At 46.5% G+C, this 18695-nt stretch overlaps 1 protein-coding gene across 2 annotated transcripts in view; it reads left to right on the top strand.

Moving 5' to 3' along the window:
* The window catches only part of DNAJC4 (DnaJ heat shock protein family (Hsp40) member C4), a 40406-nt gene that overhangs the window by 4836 nt on the left and 16875 nt on the right, over window positions 1–18695 (top strand). Inside the window, exons 2-4 of one of the 2 annotated variants that reach the window (XM_053368850.1) lie at window positions 7097–7238; window positions 9720–9796; window positions 10115–10214. In XM_053368850.1, coding sequence (XP_053224825.1) covers window positions 7097–7238; window positions 9720–9796; window positions 10115–10214 — 319 coding nt within the window. The remainder of the gene's footprint in view (window positions 1–7096; window positions 7239–9719; window positions 9797–10114; window positions 10215–18695) is intronic. The other variant, XM_053368848.1, reaches the window with a different exon arrangement.

Genomic DNA, 18695 nt, shown 5'->3' with positions numbered 1-18695 from the left:
TGCAGGGACTGGGAGTCGCAGACACTGTGCTGTTACAGTTGAAATTTCTCCTTGGGGATATGATGAGCAAGTTCTTTCCAAACCTTTTTGCTTTTTCTAATATGCAAACTTCAGAGTATGTTCATGTTGCTGCTTGTTCTGCATCCGGTTCACCCCTATTACTAGCTTTTCAACCCTAATCTGCACAACATTAGCCACCATCCATGCTGATCCTGTAGTTTCTTGAGAAATACTGCTGTTTGATGCATTATTTTCTCAAACCAGCTTCAATCCGACTAGAAAAACGAGTCAGCAGTGATGTGAACATCACACATGCACACCTTAGCACTTCATGAATGGAGGTGCAAAGTGAGCTTTGCAAATTGTGACTTACGTCAGCCACAGTTGTGACCTCAGTGTTATGGTTTGCAGAACTATGGTTTGCCCAAACCATTGTTTACCTTGCTTGAACAAAATAGCAAACTGTGGTTTGCCACAAATCGTCAAAAGAGGAGATATTATAGCCATCTTCAAATACCTTAAGGGCTGTCACATGGAAGATGGAGCAAGCTTGTTTTCCCCTGCTCCAGAGGGAAGGACTCGAACCAATAGCTTCAAGTTACAAGAAAGGAGATTCTGATTAAAGATCAGGAAGAGCTTTCTGACAGTAAGAGTTGTTTGACAGTCTCCCTCGGTAGGTTGTGGACTCTCCTTCCTTGGAGGTTTTTAAGCAGAGGCTGGATGGCTGTCTGTGATTGATGCTTTAGTTGAGATTCCTGCATTGCAGGGAATTGGACCAGATGACCTTTGGAATCCCTTCCAACTTTACAATTCTATGCTTCCATGAAACAGTATTGAAAGAGGGGTTGGGTATAAACATTACCACAAGCGCAAATTGTCAGGAGGGCACAATAAAAAGGATGCCTGGGAAGGGGACCTAAGAGAGCAAGGACTTAATCCCTAGTCTCCTTGCTCCATTGCCTTTCTACCTGCTTTGAGACAGAAGCCCTGGTTGCTCTGACAAATGGGTCAGAAGGTTTCACTCTTCCTGATCTAAATCTGATTGGGCTGTGCCCTCTGCTTGAAGGACACGGGGTTTCATCCAAAGAGACTAAATTGAGCTCTCCTGGGTCTACCAGACCATACAGTCATGTTAATGGAAGGCCAGCTGGCTCATATCATTCCCTGATGGGAAAAGATTGCTGTTCCTCGATCAGTATTCCATTTTATGAACATGTACTGCTAGAAGACGCGGGTGGCGCTGTGGTCTAAACCACTGAGCCTCTTGGGCTTGCCGATCAGAAGGTCGGCGGTTCGAATCCCCGCAACGGGATGAGCTCACGTTGCTCGGTCCCTGCTCCTGCCAACCTAGCAGTTCGAAAGCACATCAAAGTGCAAGTAGAAAAATAGGTACCGCTCCAGCGGGAAGGGAAATGGTTTTCCGTGCGCTGCTCTGGTTCGCCAGAAGCGGCTTAGTCATGCTGGCCACATGACCCGGAAGCTGTACGCCGGTTCCCTCGGCCAATAAAGCGAGATGAGCGCCGCAACCCCAGAGTCGGCCACGAGTGGACCTAATGGTCAGGGGTCCCTTTACCTTTACTGCTAGAAGAGCTATTAAGTTATTTTTTGGAATAAGGTTCTGTATGTGATTAACCTGCTGGAAAACTGTCCCAGCCCTTTCTGGAGAAGCCAGGGATTGAACATGGCACCTTCTGCATTCAAAGCAGATGCTCTCCCACTGCTCCACGGCCCGTCCCTAAGTGTTAGCTGCTGGTGCCTACAAAGCACCTACAACTGCCCTTTTGGGATGCTTGGCTTGGCCTCTTTCTATCTGATTGTTTGTTTGTTTTGTCCTGATTAATGGTGTAGAATTTATTTCCGTGTGCTCCACACTATAATGAGCCAGATGGTGTTTCTGCAAACTCTGAAACAAGGAGAAACAAACACTTAATACTGCTGAGTTGGCAGAAAGGAAGAGATGGTGGTGGAAACTAACTCTCTCTCTCTCTCTCTCTCTCTCTCTCTCTCTCTCTCTCTCTCTCTGTGTGTGTGTGTGTGTGTGTAGAAGTACCTGGCCTACCTCTGAAATGGAAATAAATACAGCGGTACCTCAGTTTTCGAATGTAATCTGTTCTGGAAGACCGTTCGAGTTCCAAAACATTTGAAAACAGCGGCGCAAAAGGTGGTCTGCAAATTTAATAGAGAAAATTGAAAAAAATAACATATACCCTCAGCGGAAGCCATTGGACTTCCAAACCATGTTCGAAAACGGAAGCATTTACTTCTGGGTTTTTGGAGTTTGATAACTGAAACGTTTGACTTCCGAGACATTCGAAAACTGAGGTAGCACTGTAAACAGAGGAAGAATTGCAATGTGCTGGGTCCACTGAATTGATTTGAAATGAGTTTAGCCTAATGTGGTGGGGACCCAGCTGATGGGTCTCTGACTCGGGCCGGCAAAACAGTTTGCTAAAAATACACTGCTAGTCATCCAGGCAGGCAGTCGGTGCCCTTTCTCTCGGGGCAGTTTGCTCAGTCAAGGAGATGCAAGGAACCACAGGACTGTAGAGCTGGAAGGGACCCCCAAGGGGATTCTGATCCAGCCCCCTGTGACAAAGGAATCACAGCTAAAGAATCCCTGACAGGTGGTCACCCAACCTCTGTTTAAAAACCTCCCATGAGGAATAGTCCACCGCCTTCCAAGGTGTTTGTTTAAAAAGTGTTCTCTTTTACCTTTGCATGTATCCCCCCCAACTCCCCTTTTCCTCCCCTCTTCTTCCTGCATTGAGAAACCAAGGGATGGTGAAGTTAGAAGGGGTGACGATATTTGGGGGAAATACGATTCCTGCAAGCAGACATTTTCTCTAAAATTGTGTTCTCTTCAATCCCAGGCGTCCCAGCATCTCCGGCGGGTGTGGGAAGGGGCGGAGTGTCTGCTTTGCATGCAGGACGTCCCATGCAATTCCCCACATCTGCAGGTGGGGCTGGTAGAGACCCCCTGCCTGAAACCCTGGAGAGCTGCCGCCAGTCAGCGAAGACAATACTGGGCTAGATGGACCAATGGTGTGTGACGCTCAGTTCAAGGCAGCTTCCTATGTCTGTCGTGTTATATTTTTAACTTCGCAAGACTGTTATCCTGTGAGCGGTGGGGAGAGGTTGCAGAGAGAGGATTTGAGCCAGTGTAAGGCGCTTTGGGAAGCCAAACAGGTGGCAAATCCTTCTTTTATCTGTAAAAAACGGCAGGAAAATGACAGCGTATCCGTAACATCGCAAACCCGCTCCCCCCTTTTAACAGGCCTGCCTCCCACTGAGATGGTTTTCTTCTGCTTGGTTAATGTTTGCTTCAGCACTTCAGCTGTCAGGGCGGGGGCTGGCGGCTGGCCAGGCATGAATTTGGGGGGGGGGGGGCTTGCTGATTTCCTCATCCCCATCAGCTCAGGAGCAAGCTAGCCGTCAGTGGGGCCTGGACCTGGAGGAGACAGCGAGAAATCATAATGATTATTTTGTTGTTGCTGAGAAAGGGCAAAGGGAGGCACGTTGATGGTTTTGCGGCGATGGGACGTGACAGAGAAAGGGGGGGGTCGCAGGGTGGTTGCCATAGCAACAACTCAGCCGAGTGACAGGGATGCAGATGGAGAACTGCATCTTTATAATTTTTGGCTCCTGACTGAAGCCAGGGAGGGACCGGTGTCCCCTGGCCGCTTCAAGGTCAGCAGGAGATAACAGCCATGGGGTCCCTCCAGATTGGTGGGGTTGTGTGTGTGTGTGTGATAGTCTATTCTGGAACATGCCATTGACACAATAATAGTGCATTGGTGTTGGATTTATACTGGACTGTCCACACATAATTCCATTTTATTAGCTGCTCTGCAAGGCTTTCCCAATGTTGACCGCAGTATTGCTGTCCAGAGGGGGGCACTCTTGCGCCACAGAGCAACGAAAGGGGGACAAACCAGCCAGCCAAACACAAGAGCATTTGCGGCACAAAAAGTTGCAGGATTTTAGCAGGAAGTTACAAGGCACGCAGTGTTTGGAAACATAGCGGTCCATCCACCACAAAACCCTTTTCAGGCACAAACAATTATGGAAAGTGGGATTGTGTAGAATTGTCCCAGTAACAATCACAAGCCCCACATTGGGCAAAAGATTCCTGCACTGCAGGAGGTTGGACTAGATTACACTTGTGGTCCCTTCCAAATCTACAGTTCGATGATTCTATGATTAAATACAGAATATGAAATTTACGGCATGTAATGCCTTAAGAGAGAATATTATGAAAATGATATACAGGTGGTACATGACACCAGTCAAGCTTGCAAAAATATATCATTTGTCCGATAACAAATGCTGGAAATGTAAAGAAAATGAAGGTACATTCTTTCACCTTTGGTGGACGTGCCCAAAGATTAAGGCTTTCTGGGAGATGATCTATAATGAAATGAAAAAGGTATTTAAATATACCTTCCTGAAGAAACCAGAGGCCTTTCTCCTGGGCATAGTCGGCCATTTGGTGCCAAAGAAGGACAGAACTTTCTTTATGTATGCAACAACAGCAGCAAGAATACTCATTGCAAAGTATTGGTAGACACAATTTACCCACCCTGGAAGAGTGGCAGATGAAAGTGATCGACTATATGGAATTAGCGGAAATGACTGGCAGAATCCGAGACCTGGGAGAAAAGTTGGTGGAAGAAGACTGGAAGAAATTTAAAGACTATCTTCAGAAACACTGTAAAATTAATGAATGTTAAAAATGATGTTGGATTGAAAATAAGTGGCATTAGCAACAAAGTTATGAGAATATGCAAAAATGAATTGATAAAGGATGAAAATATAGAGGTACAATATGTTAAGATATAGAGTTAAGATAAACGAAAGAGGGTAAGGATTTGCTGACTTGATTACTTAAATGGGAATACAAAAAGGGGAGGTGTCAAGGAAACAAGCTAACGAATTTAAAGTTATAAAAAATGGATTTGTTTTTAATTCTTTTTTATCTATCTGTTTTTTTTGTATCTTGTATTTCTATTTCTATTTTTTATTTTTTAATGAATTTTTGTATGTTTTTGTTTTTTTATTTTTTCTCTCTTTTACTATGTTTCTCTTTGTATTTTCTAAACCTATGTTTTTGTAAAATCTCAATAAATATTTTATAAAAAAAATAAATAAATACAGAATAAAAAGGACGTCTGGAAGGGGACATGTTTTCCAAAGGTTTGCTGTGGATCCTGATAATCGTTTGGCTCTGGAATAACACTGGGAACACCAGAGGCAGCTGTCAGGCAACGGGCCAAATTTGACATGTTAAAAGGTCAAGGGTTCAGCCAGTATAGCTCTTCTGCCTGATGTACTATTTTTCTAGAAGCAAGGAAATAAGGATTCCTCCTACTTCTCTGGGAGAGAATTCAAACATGGAGTCTTGTGCCAGCACTGTGCAGAAATGAACAATCAATAGCATTTTCTGGGTGGGTGAAATCTGGGGATCATCTAGTCCACTTTCCTACTCAACGGCAGCATCTGATATGTGTGTTTTAGTTAATTTAAAAGCAGCCCTAAACTACTTAATAATTAAAATTCTCTAAGTGGTATACAAAAAATACAGCATAAAAATAATACAAGTGTGTCCTAAGATGAACTGCAATGATGTTGTCTCCCAATGCTTCCTACGGCTGTTATGGGGTTGTCTTGTTCTGTTTTTATGGTATAATGCATTGATGTTTAAAATGTATTCTTAAGTACTCGGAGATCTCCGGGTAACAAGTCTTATAAATAACAACAACAATAAAGGTGCACCATAAAAAACAGGAAAACAATATTTATAAGCATGATCCAATCTTATGGGTCAGAGAAAGTCCAGGCATAAATAGACATCTGAAGCAGCTGACGGATAATGCAATCATAATAATTTGCTTACATGTTTTCTTACCTGTGCTTTAGTGTAAGTTCCCATGCTGAGTTGCAGCAGTTTTTTTTTAAAAAAACAGTATTAAAAATAGTTCAAGTCAAATTACAATCCCAAGAATAGGGTAAGTGGGTCAACACGCACACACATATCTGAAGACACATCGCTTTACCCTGGCCTTGGCCTTTGACACCATGTGTATATATATATATATATATATATATATATATATATATATATAGTGTCAAAGGCCAGGGTAAAGCGCTGTGTCTTCAGGATACAATAAAAGCTATACAAAGAAAGGTGCAGGACGCACCTCTGTGGGGCGGGAATTCCACAGCTTAGGGGCTGCCACAGAGAAGGCCCTCTCCCCATCCCCACCGAACTTCCAAGGGTGGTGACCTTTCAGATAGCTGGGGCCTAAGGTTTTCAAGGGCTTTAAATGCTAATAGGAGCACCTTAGATTGGCCTTGGAAATGAACTGGAAACCAGTGCAGCTGTATGAGAGAGGGAAGGGCTGCCACAACTGAAAGGAGCCAAGCAGAGCACAACCACCTGTGAGTTCCTGGCCAGAGTTCAGCAGATCGTGGAAATATGACCAGAGGCTCCTAGCCTGCTGGTTCTTCCAGTTGGGGTGGGTGAGACTCAAATCAGTCGTTGACCAGTCTATCCCTGCCTATCCTGACTTGGAAGACCCTCACAAACCCAGCATGGCAAGATCAAGGGCCTGGACAATCCTAGCACAACAGCCCTTATGCTGTTTCCAAGTTTTTAAAGAATTGTTCCCCCATTGGGGTCCCCAGTACAAAGTACACAAGACATTCACCAGAGAGGTTCCAGTTGGTGACATGGTGCCCTCTAGATGTTTCAGGACTGAATGGGACAGCTTGAGAGGATCAACTTGTTTTCAAACCTGCCATCTCAAGGAAAAATCCTTTCAGGGGACTTGCCCAGTGCTTCCTGATGCACATCTTTTAAATAAAACAATCTTGGTTTGGCAGCAAGGCTCTCGAGGTCTTAAAAATTTTGGTTTCACTCTCCCAAGTGCAGCACGGGGGATGTTCATAATGCTGGCCTAGCTTACAAGGCCGTTGTACGGATTACTGAGTCAATCTATGCCTGTGAAATGCTTTTAAGACCTTAAAGCACCACACAGACACACCATCCATCAACTGTTCAAATCCCAGAGGCCTTCCCTTTCTCTCTCTTTCCTAGGTCGGCATCTTCCCAGGACCAGGGTGTGGCGCTCTTCGGGAGGTCTGAATATGACCTTAGCTGTTCCCTTTTCCATGTGCCGTTGCTGCTGGCTGTGCCAAAGTGCCAGGCACCGGGTGTTTTCTACCGCATTCTGCAGCAGGTGAGTGCTCTCCTTCTGGCTCATTTGGGATGTATTACAATGCAGGGCCTTGAACAAAGCTCGGGATGAACACTATGAGAGCAGACTTCTGGTGATGCATTGGCAATAGTGTGCCCGCCATACACTGAAAGCACATAACTTCCTCCCACAAAGAATCCTGGCAACTGTATCACCCCCTCCCAGAACTACAATTCCCAGCACCCTTAACAAGATGCAGTTCCCAGGATTCTTTGGCGGGAAGCCGTGTGATTTAAATGTGTGGTGTCTGTGCAGCCTAAGTCTGAATCTAGTGTCTCTTGGCTTCTGCCAAAGACCTTTCTCTTCCATTTCCCCTTCTGACTCCATAGAGCCCTCAGTCTCCTCACCTGAAGAAAGGGGAACCAGTCCCAGGGTCATGACAGGATGTTGGGGACATGAACCCAGGACCTTGTGGCCTTAGGCTGGGATTTAAGCCTGGTGTTCTATCCAGGACTTGTGTGTGTTCTCAGTCCTCAAAGCGCCTGTCAGTCACAGAAAAGGGCTTAGGGGTGTTTGCAATACCAGGCAGGCAGAATAAGGCCTCTGGAGTGACTGCGCCTGGGATAAATACCATAAGACTAGTAAGAGTGGGGACGGGCCATAGCTCAGTGGTAGAGCAACTGCTTTGTATGCAGAAGGTCCCGGGTTTGATCCCTGGCATCTCTCTGTGAGGCTGGAAATGTCCTCTGTCTGAAATCCTGGAGAACTACTGCCAGTGAGGGATGACACAGAACTGAGCAGGACAGAGCAATGATACAAGGCAGCTCTTGCCCACCCCAAATATATCTTCTGTGCTTCCAGGTCCCTTCTACTGCTCTCTGAAGTACTCTGGATTCAGATGAGGGTGCCCACAGGCTCCCCCATGATGTACACAGGGGATCACCCTATTGCATTTGCCCAGCGTATTAAATCTCCCTTGTTCTTCTTTTGTCTCCAGTGGCAAGGAGCCACAAAGCGTAACAGCCCACCCATTTTGCAGGCCTGCACCTGTTTAATTCTCTCTCTCCTTTCCTTTAACTATTTACTCTGGTTGAATTATCAAGATTTATTCCTAAAACAAAAAAAGGAATCACAGGAGAAAGGAAGTGGGAGAATTGCATCGCCTTCTATTGGCAAGCTGCCCCCATTCTGGTCCTTACTGATAACAGAGTATTTTGGTTGGTGGATTACGGAGGATATTATATACACAGCTGGTGGATATTATGCATATTCTTTTCAGTCTTGTCCTCTTGAGTTTGTAATGAACCGCCTGTTCTTTTATTTCCTTTCTCTCTGTATGCATGTGTGTGTGTGGAGGGGGGGAGACTTATTTCTTGCATATCGTTTACCGAGAACTCTTCACAGTGACTCTTGAATTTTGTGTCCCCGGGGGAAGGAGGGAAAGAGCCCTATATGTCTGCTCCCAGTGCCACCCTCAGCCTGTTTGCTTTACTGAGCATCCTCTAGACTAACATCCAGTGTTGTTGTTTAGTAAAAACCACAGCTCAGTGGGAGAGTGTCTGCTCTGCATGCAGAAGTCTCTCAGGTTCAATCCTCCCATCTCCAGGTAGAAGAAAAACTCCTCTCTGTAACACTGGAGAGCTGTTGCTATTCTGTGTAGACCAGGAACCTCATGCTTGGAAGTCAAACACACCCCTCAAAGCCTCTCTGGCCCCCAGGACTCTCTGCTTCCTCAACCTCGGCCCTCCAAATGTTTTGAGACTACAATTCCCATCATCCCTGACCACTGGTCCTGCTAGCTAGGGATCATGGGAGTTGTAGGCCAAAAACATCTGGAGGGCCGAGGTTGATGAAACCTGCCCTAGGCCACCGCCACCCCTTTCTGAGCCACCCCCAAGCCTGGCAACTTTCTTGAGTGTTTCTTGCCTGGGGTGAAATGTGTCCTTGAACTCTGAAAATGCCTTTTGCTTGCTTTGATGGAGGGCAGGAAAGGGAGTGTGAGCATGTGTGGACCAGGAGTTGTCAACCTTTTTGGACCAGATTTCAAATTTTAAGAGAGCGCCACTGACACAACACAATAGCCCCCCCCCTCTCTCTCTCTCACACACACACACACACACACACACCGATGATGTTGCTGTCCATCAGCAACAAGAAGCATTCCTAGGTACCAGAAAAAGTATCCAAGGTAGCCACATTCCCTTTCATTTCACAGAATCACTTAAAAGGTACCAGCACATTTAGCCTCATAACTTACTTTCTTTTATTAAAATATTGTTTATTTCCAATACATAACAATGACAAAAAAGAAAGGAAGTAATACAAAACCATAATCCCCACCCCACCCCGAACTCATCAATCTGGTTAAGTTTGCCAAAATCCATTCTGTGATTTTGGTAGTTGCCATTCTTCAGGATTATCAGGAAAGTGTTTTATAAAAGGATGCCATATGTCAACAAAATCGTTTGTATCATTTGTATCATTTGATGCATGTAATCTCTTTGTTAGTTTTTTCTGATACAGCAATAGATCATACATTCTGTTTCCAATGAGAGATACGCAGATGCTCCAATCTTCTCCCAACTTTCTTTCTAGGAATGGTAAAGACTTACTTAAAATGGCCACACTAGTGCTTGGTGGCGCATGTCAGAGCCATTGTGGTGTAGCTGTGGGACTAAGACCTGGGAGACTAGGATCCAAGTCCCCACTCGGCAGTCACTGTCTCTCAGCCTAACCTACCTCACAAGGTTGTTGTGAGGATGAAATGGGGAGGAGGAGAACTATGCATGCCGCCTTGAGCTTGGAGGAAAGGAAGTACATGGATGTGATAAATAAACAAGTGTCAACTTTGTGAGATTTGTGGGCGGGGAGGAGACATGGGCGATGACGTCTGCATAACCAATTCCTCCTCCTCGTAGGTCGCCAGCCAGGAACAGCAGCTACTATGACCTGCTGGGGATCAAGCAGGATGCCACCCTGGAGGAGATCAAGCAGGCCTTCTTCAGCAAGTCAAAGAAGGTGTGTTATAAAATGGGCGGGAGGGACAGAGGGATATACATTTGCAGGAGGAAACAGCACCCCCTGAAGCCAACTTGGTGACCATACACATCCTACATTTAAAGCACATCCCCTGCCCTCCAAAGAATCCTGGGAACTATAGCTCACCCCCAGAGAGCTACAGTTCCCAGCATCCTTAACAACCACAGATCCCAGGGTTCTTTGGGGGAAGCCATGTGCTTTCATTGTATGTTATGTACACAAGGGTGGCTGAACCTCTCCATTAGGATGCTATGAGAGGCTACCTGCTAGGCCAGAGATGGAGAACCTTTGGCCACCCAGATGTTCTTGGACTCCAGCTCTCGTCACCCTCAGCCAGCATAGACAACAGTCAGTCCGTCAGAAGTGGATGGGAAGATGTGCCAGAAGGTGTGGGGTAACCCTTCCTGGAAGCATATGCACAGTAAATAGCCGACATCATTTAACCTTCCCACAAACTTTGTGTGGAAAAAATAGGATGAAACAGGGTGTTGGTTGGGAAGTGACCACTGTGGATTACATTTGGATGGGAGAAGGGCAAGTAAGCTTTGTGTGTGCTGAACTTGGGATGGATCTGTCACTTTCAGTTTCTCATTTCCCCCGTCTTAAATTCTGTCCCCCACATTTCCACATCAGTTTGCATAAAAATGCGTCAGCACGTACGTATTTTTATATGCACTTTTGCCTAATCCATATATTTTTGCAAACCAATTTCCTCTAATATGATGCCTTTTTTTACATGCTATTTTTACTGATGTTTGTATTTAACGCACACTTTAGCCACTCTGTGCAATTTTTTTTGTATGCATTACTTTGCCGATGAGCTGCATTGCAAAATTCAGAAAAGCACAAATTTCAGAGGAGGGCTGTGTTTTGCTTTGCCCATTATTTTGAATGCAGATTTGATAGGTTTGCCTTTGAATGTGAACTGAATCAAAATTTTCTTACACCCATGGCTGTCATTAAAGACATCTCTGAAGCTACCTACAACATCCTTTGCGTACAGTCAGGTGTGTCCTGGATCTTCTCCTCTCTCTTCTTCCCTGAAGAGGGCAGTGTTGAGCCGAAAGAGCCCTGGATCCACTTCCCGAAGGAAAACCAGCGCCGTGTTTGTTTTCACAGGAGGTTGCTCCTGTGAATTCCTCTTCTGTTTAAAAAGAGACAACCTGGCTTTTTAAAATCAAACAGTCTCCTGTGCTCTCAGCCCAAAGGTACCCCAGAGCTGTCTCTCCATATAGATAGCCTAGGGAGCCACTTAAGGTGGTAGACCTCAAACAGCACTCACCGTACTACAAAGAGCAGGCATATTTGCAGTGACTGACTCTGCTTTTGAATGTGTCAAGCCAAAATGATTCTTGCACTGTAGCATCATGCTGGCAGATCATCCCTGGGCGGAAGGTAGGAGGCTGCCTTATACTGAGTCACCTCATTGGTCCATTGAGCTCAGTATTGTCTACGCTGACTGGCAGCGGCTCTCCCAGGTTTTCAGACAGGGAGTGTCTCTCAACCCTATTTGGAGATGCTCAGGATTGAACCTGGGACCTTCTGCATGGCATCGCTGATGCCCTACCACTCAGCAATAGCCCCTTTCCTCTGGTCCACTTCCAGTGTGCGTGGTTAGTTGGCCTTGCAGGAAGCATCGTAGGGTAACCCACCCTTTCTGGAGCCCATGGACACATTTGCAAGCTGGAGAACCTATTTGCACCTCCTGCTGTGAGGCAGGGCCTTTCCAGATGTCTGTTTCGTTGTGCATTTGTGACAATTTGTGCTCACGATGCTATTATGGCTGTCACACGTGCTCCCACTTTCCATGGTTTGTACCTGCAAAGGCTTTGGGCTGGTTACACTGCTTCATTCCCAATCAGTGCATATTCTGTAACGTCCTGCTGAAACTTTTTATACACAAATGTTCTGGTTCCTTTTTTGTCCCGCTTTTGTGGTGCTACAGCCCTTCTAGACGGCAGTAATGTGTCATTACTGGATGACGATGCATGCAGAGGAGTGGTGGGAGGCACCAGCTGGGGAACCCCCAAGGGAAGAAGACTCAGAGCTAGGAGATTGGTGGTGGAATGAGGATGGGTGGTCAGAGGGAGAAGGGAGCAGACTGGGAGGAGGAGGTGTTGGAAGCTGTAGAGGTAGCAGGGTTTAATGAGCAGGGAGAGTCTGTGGCAGAGAGCAGCCCAGAATCAGAGGCAGAAGCAGAGGCTGGAGAGGAGAGGGGCCAAGAGGCAAAGATGAAGAAGTCAGAGAGTCTGCCCCTCCTGCTGTGACCAGCTCCCCTTCCCCCTAGTCTCCCAGAACCAGAAGAGGTATGAAGAGGGTGGAGCAAAGGCAAGCAAGGCGGCGAAGTCTCAGATTGCTTGGGAAGGACTCAGAGAAGGAGGAGACTTAGAGAACTGTGGGAACGCGGGGACCTTCAGTCCCCTCAACTGCCTCAGTGGGGCAAGATCTAACAGGACGAGTTGCTGTGCTCACTAGGCCAGGCCTCCTGAGCTTTCTTGATTCTTCGAACAAAGTGTTAACTTCACAGATGCCGTGTGAGTTGACACCCGCTGCTGACATGTGGGAACATCAGGGAAGCATCATGAAACAAGAATAAATCTGCCACTAATGCTCAAGTTTTGTGTCAAAAATATGCTGCAGAACACACCCTAATAGGGCACCAGTCTGGAGGGGCCCACGGTTAGAGTGGCTCCAGTGGATATTTCTCTCGGCTTGGCCAGGCGCCACTAAGGAGGAAGCAGACCCCCCTCAGTGCCAGAGGAGGCATTCAGACCCTTTTGATGTTGTTGCAAAATCTTCCACAGAGCAATTAGTAATCCCTCTGCTTGGTGCTTTTAACTTCCAGCGTGGATGAACTCGGGACAGTTGCGTCTCCAGCAATTAGGTCCCCCCCCCCCCCGAATGTCAAGACTGCTGGATTTCTGGGGCAAAATGTGTTTAAACCTGCTCTGCTCAGACCTAAGCTCGTTAAGGCAGTACTACCGTCTGTCTTTGCAGAAACCTTACGCAAGTTTCCAGGTATTGTGCACTTCAAATGTGCACAGTCGCACAGTATGCAAGCATTGGATTTAATTGTGTGGAATCCTGAAAATCTCAGCCTTCTTTTTAAAGAAAAAGAAAATAGTTTCTAGGCTTTACGACTGCAAAGGATGTTGTTTGGAAGCCATGCCTTTTTCCAGGGCTTTTTAGAGTAGCAAAAGTGGGACTGGAAATAAGCTTCTATAGACCACATAATTCTCCCATCTTTCACTGCTGTGGGCCAGATCTCCCGTCCTTTGCCTTCCAGCCCCAAACATTAGGAAATTTGAAAACATCCAAGGCCCCTTCAGATGTCCCTTTTTTATTATTGAGATTATTATAGTGAGTTATAGTAGATGTCCCTTTTATTGTGCATTATTAGTTCTCACAATGGCACCAGGGTGGTTATGCAGAATTCCGCTTTCAGCACTGTTTTTTCCTGCAAATGTCTTGGGGCAGACAGACTGCTTCATTTCTAACCAATGAATGTCCCATGGCTTCTTTCTGAAATCCTATAACTTTTTATGTCACAAATATTCCGGGATTTATTAGTTTCTGCTCTGCTTTTGTTGTACTATAGAGTAAGAATGCCACAAGAACTCTGTAAAGTTGAGAAAGTATCACCGATCCACTAACACAATGGAACGATGTTTGGACAGTCCGATATAAGCCCACCGCTGTTATTGCATCAGTGCCATGTTGCAGAGTATGCCCACCCCCAAACCCTAGCAGTCTGGAGGGGCCCCCGGCAGTTGCAAAATGGATTACTGTACATTGTGCAAGCAGGTCACTTGTGCTTTTGACTGCTAGAATTTCAGAGCTGCAAATCTGGGCTCCCTCTGCGTGGAATTTGTGTGGGGTGGGATTCCCAGCTGTGCAGTAGCAGCTCTTGCTGTGTGTCCCGTTTTGTTTTTATTCTTTAGCCATTACAAAACAACAACAACCCACTATATCACTTTCAGCAGAGGTAGCCCTGTGCCAAGTGTTTTATAGCCTCTCTCGCCATCTGCGCGCAGCTGTTTTTTGTCCCTCTGCCCCTGCAAAAAGTGACATCTTCCAGACCTGCCGCCATCCTTTCCCCCCCACCGCTCAGAAAGCAGCTTTGCATCTGTTCCCTCCCCACCCCGGCTATTTAACTGATCGCTTCCAAGTGGTACTTGGACTGTTTGCCCTTTGCTTCTGGTTGGGCTCAATGTCCCCAGTTAGTAGCTGCATCAGGGATGGGAGAGTGAGGAGCTATTTTGAGACCAAGCCCTTGCACCAGTGAGGAAGAGAACATTCGACCCAACTGCCGTCCGGATGATTGGGGTGGAGGGTGTGACAAATCAGAAGTGGAGGCAATTTATTCAGAGGTGTAAGGTGGGGTAGGGGGGAAACTGCTTTATTTGTTGGCCGAGCCTGTGGCCTGTGGCCTGTCCTCCTCTTGCACATTTTGTCCCCATTTTATAAAAACAGGCATTAAATCCTCAAACAGGGATGGACTAAGACCTGAGAGACCAGGGTTCAAATCCCCACTCATCCCTGAAGCTCACTGGGTGAACTTGGACCTGTCACTACCTCTCAGCCTAACCTACCTCAAAGGTTTGCTGTGGGGATTCAAGGGGGAGGAGGAGGAGGAAGAGAAACATATACTCTGCCTTGAGCCTCTTAGAGAAAAAGTTGGGGTATAAATGCAACAAATAAATAGTAATACCAGATAGTAATAAATAATAATACCAGAGAGTTCCAATGGAAAAGGAAGTGGGAATTGCAGGAGTTTGCATGTTTGTTTGTGGTTGGGAATGAAAACCAGTCAAATGAATTTGATTGGTATTTTTCCACATCATTGTTGCTTCTAAGTCCACAAACACTGCACAATTGATGAGGTGTTTGGGTTTTTTTACATTGTTTTGATGCTTCCTTTACATTGAAATGAATATATGTTACTTAAAGAGTTACATAGTTACAGACAGTAGCATTTGACAGAGACTGAACTGCAGCTCAGTGGAAACACCACTGATTGTGACTAACGTTTTTGCCTGGATGAATGGCCCTTGGAACCCTCTGCTGGCCGCAATCCTTCGCTGGCCCTGCTTTGCACCCTGAGTGATTTTCCCTGGCTGGAATGTGTAACTTGAACTCTGATAATGGCTTTCTTGTCTAAGTGGAGGACAGATTAACTGGCTTTCCTTGATTTGTTGTTGTTTGTGTTTTTAAAGGGTCGCATTATTCTTTCAGATTTTTATCTGCATGCTTCAGTTATAAACTGCCCTGTGACTTGTGCAGAGGGTGGTATATCACGTACAAATGCATTAAAAAAAATATAGTGTGTGTGTGGAAAAAGTAGCTTACAGTACAAAGGTAGAATATACCTTTGATGGTCCACTCACTTTTGCCTCTGGCATGTGGCCCTCAGACAGCTGTCCAGAAGGGAGTGCGGGCCCCCAATTGAAAAGGGTTCCCCACCCCTGAGATGGCAGGTGACAGAAAGGAGTCTGCTCTGTTTGAGACTCTTCGAAAGCTGCTGCCATGCAGAGGAAACATGTTGGACAAATACAGTAGTACCTCGGGTTAAGAACTTTATTCGTTCTGGAGGTCCGTTCTTAACCTGAAACTGTTCTTAACCTGAGTACCACTTTAGCTAATGGGGCCTCCCACTTCCGCCGCGCGATTTCTGTTCTCATCCTGAAGCAAAGTTCTTAACCCGAGGTACTATTTCTGGGTTAGCAGACTATGTAACCTGAAGCGTCTGTAACCCAAGGTACCACTGTAACTTCACATATCTTCCTGCATTCTCTTACCAAGACCTGATTTTACACACACAGCATAAGGCAGCAGAGTCCTGAGATGGCAGAAGTGGACCGTGCCACTTCATGATCTGTTTTCCCCTCCTGTAAAAGCATAACAAGCAAACCTCCCTCCACTGATGGAACGGATCCATCCCTTCTCTGTCAGCTCAGTCACTTGCCTGCGTGGGATTTCCAGTCGCCTGTGGCTACCAGGGGCAAGTTGTCAAATGCAAGGCCGATTTAAGCCATGCACGTGAAAGTCCCCCTGCTGCTCCACTGTACAATCTCCCTCTTCCAGAATCCCTTCTGGGGAAACCCCTGCCCTTGTTCTGTGGCGAAACCGTCGCTCCCAGTTGTGGCCACTTTGGCTGGCTCCCTCCTTCACCCGCCTCTGGCCTCCGCTGCCTTGGAGGGCTGCCCAGGAATCTTAGCATTGGGAATCTTTTTATCTCTTTTGGCTGGGCGGAAGGGCCTCTAGGTCTGGGCCAATGTGGAACACGTTTGCTTGTTTCTCTAACCCGGGCGGGAATTAAAACTGGGGCTGGAGTGAGAGCGGCGGTTGCGATGTCAAAAGGCCCCACGTAGCTAGTAGCACTTCCCATCAATCTTTAACTGGGGCTCTTTCCCTTTCTTTTCTTTCGTCTGTGGCTTGCCTCATCCCCCCACCCAAGTAGATTTTTAACATGAGGTGGTCCGCTAGGGGCACGTTCTGTCCCTTTCACCAGCTCCACTCCCACCTTCTCCCTTCCACCCTCATGCAGCTCTCTCCTGCTAGAGGAGAGTGAGTCAGGCCTGCAGGAGAGAGGGGAGGAGATTCATACTGGGGGAAAGGATCAAGGCAGACCAAACGTTGTACAATTCGGGGGCGTTCCAGGCACTCTTGCAAAAGTTTTGGAGCTGGCTCGGTGCAAAGGGGCAAGATGCCTCTAAGGCTTTAGAATCCGCCTGCCTGCGATTGGTTAACATCTTCCCCCTTCCCATCTTCTGCCCCATCTGTGCAATATAAATGTCTCCTCCACCACCCCAGCCTTGCAGAGTGTTATCGTAATCTGTCTGCTAGAGGTCGAGCGGAGAGATGGGTCTTGCATACCTTCAAGTTCGCTAGCGGACCACTGAGGTAGAAATGGCAATGTTTGGTTGGCTTGGGTTGCAGCGGAAACGAAGGAGGGTTTCTCAAGACCGAAGCTCTTAATTGGGCAGGAGGGATTTGGCAATGCCTGGGCATCAGAATAGAACAACCACCACCACCCCAGGCCTAGTTGATAGCTCACCACCCCTTTTGGCTGAAGGAGGTAAAGTCAGTCCTGCTGTACACACATCCCCGCTCCCCCACCTCACTTCACGCAGTTCTTCCTGTAAGCAGCAGCCCAGTGGCCAGTGTTTGCTGTTTAGCGCCATTCCCGAAAGCTACCTCTTGCAAGGTAAATAGAGAGGAGACCTGTGCCTGGGGCCAAAGAGGAACGTCCCAAGTGCACATGAGGACAAAATCAGCCATCCTTGGTTGCAGGGAGGGATCAACAAGCTGCTCACTTTCAGTTTCTTATTTTTCCACTCTTAATTTCAGTTTTTCACATTTCCACATCTGTTTGCAAATATACATACATACATTTGTTTTTTAATCCTCATGAAAATTCACCAGTGTTTCAGTATGCATTTCTTCTAACGTACACATTTCCCCCACCCCAATATGCAATTTCCCCTAATACGTATATTGTTGCACATGTTCCCTAGTGTATTTTTGCACACATTTATTGTTGTTGTTGTTACTACTACTACTACAACTACTACTTGTAACTTGCAACATGCGTGCATTTAATCTATGCACATTCAGCTTCCCACAATAAATAATAATAAAATATTATCAAGCATTGCAGAATGCTTGATATGAGAGCCATCTTCAACTATCTAAAGGGCTGTCCTATGGAAGGTGGAGCAAGCTTGTTTTCTGCTGCTCCAGAAGGTACAACCCAAACCACTGGATTCCTATTATGAGAAAGGAGATTCTGACTAAATATAGGAATCACTTTCTTACAGTAAGAACTGTTCAGCAGTGGAATGGACTATGTGGGAAGGTGGTGGGCTCTCCTTCGTAAGAGGTTTTTGAAGAGAAATTGGTTGGCCATCTGTCAGGGATTTTTTACCTGTAATTCCTATGTTGCAGGGGTTGGGCTGGATGCCGCTTGGGATCCCTTCCAACTCTAGGATTCTACGAACTACTCATAAAGCAGAATGATCTGCAGGCAGCCCTCTATCAATCCACTACTAATGCACTGTTACGCTATCAGTGGCATGTTGCAGAACGCTCCTACCCACACAAAACCGTACCAGTTTGGAGGGACCTTAACCCAAAGCAGCTGCCCAATGGCGGCTTGGCAGAGCAAGGGCTTGCACAGGGGTTCAAAAGGCTGGAGGCGCTGGGAGTGGGGACACATTTTGGGAACCCACAACCTTGTCCCAGCCAGGCTCTTCCAGAAGAGGCAGGTCACAGCTGGGAATCTTCTTTACTTGGCACATTCCTGCCCCTGCCCCCCCCATCGCCCTCTGTCCCTCTCTTCCTACCCTCGTATTTTAAACCAGTGGAGAATAAGGTCTGCCTGTGTGCATTTGACCTGCTGCTTTAAAACAATTGCCTCCCCCTCCAGCTCGCTTGTTTTCCTGCGTCAAATCTCTTAAT

Source organism: Podarcis raffonei, chromosome 16, assembly GCF_027172205.1.
Source record: "Podarcis raffonei isolate rPodRaf1 chromosome 16, rPodRaf1.pri, whole genome shotgun sequence".
In the NCBI taxonomy this organism is placed as follows: domain Eukaryota; kingdom Metazoa; phylum Chordata; class Lepidosauria; order Squamata; family Lacertidae; genus Podarcis; species Podarcis raffonei.
The sequence above is the reverse complement of the archived record's forward strand: the minus strand, read 5'-3'. Positions and strand labels throughout refer to the sequence as shown.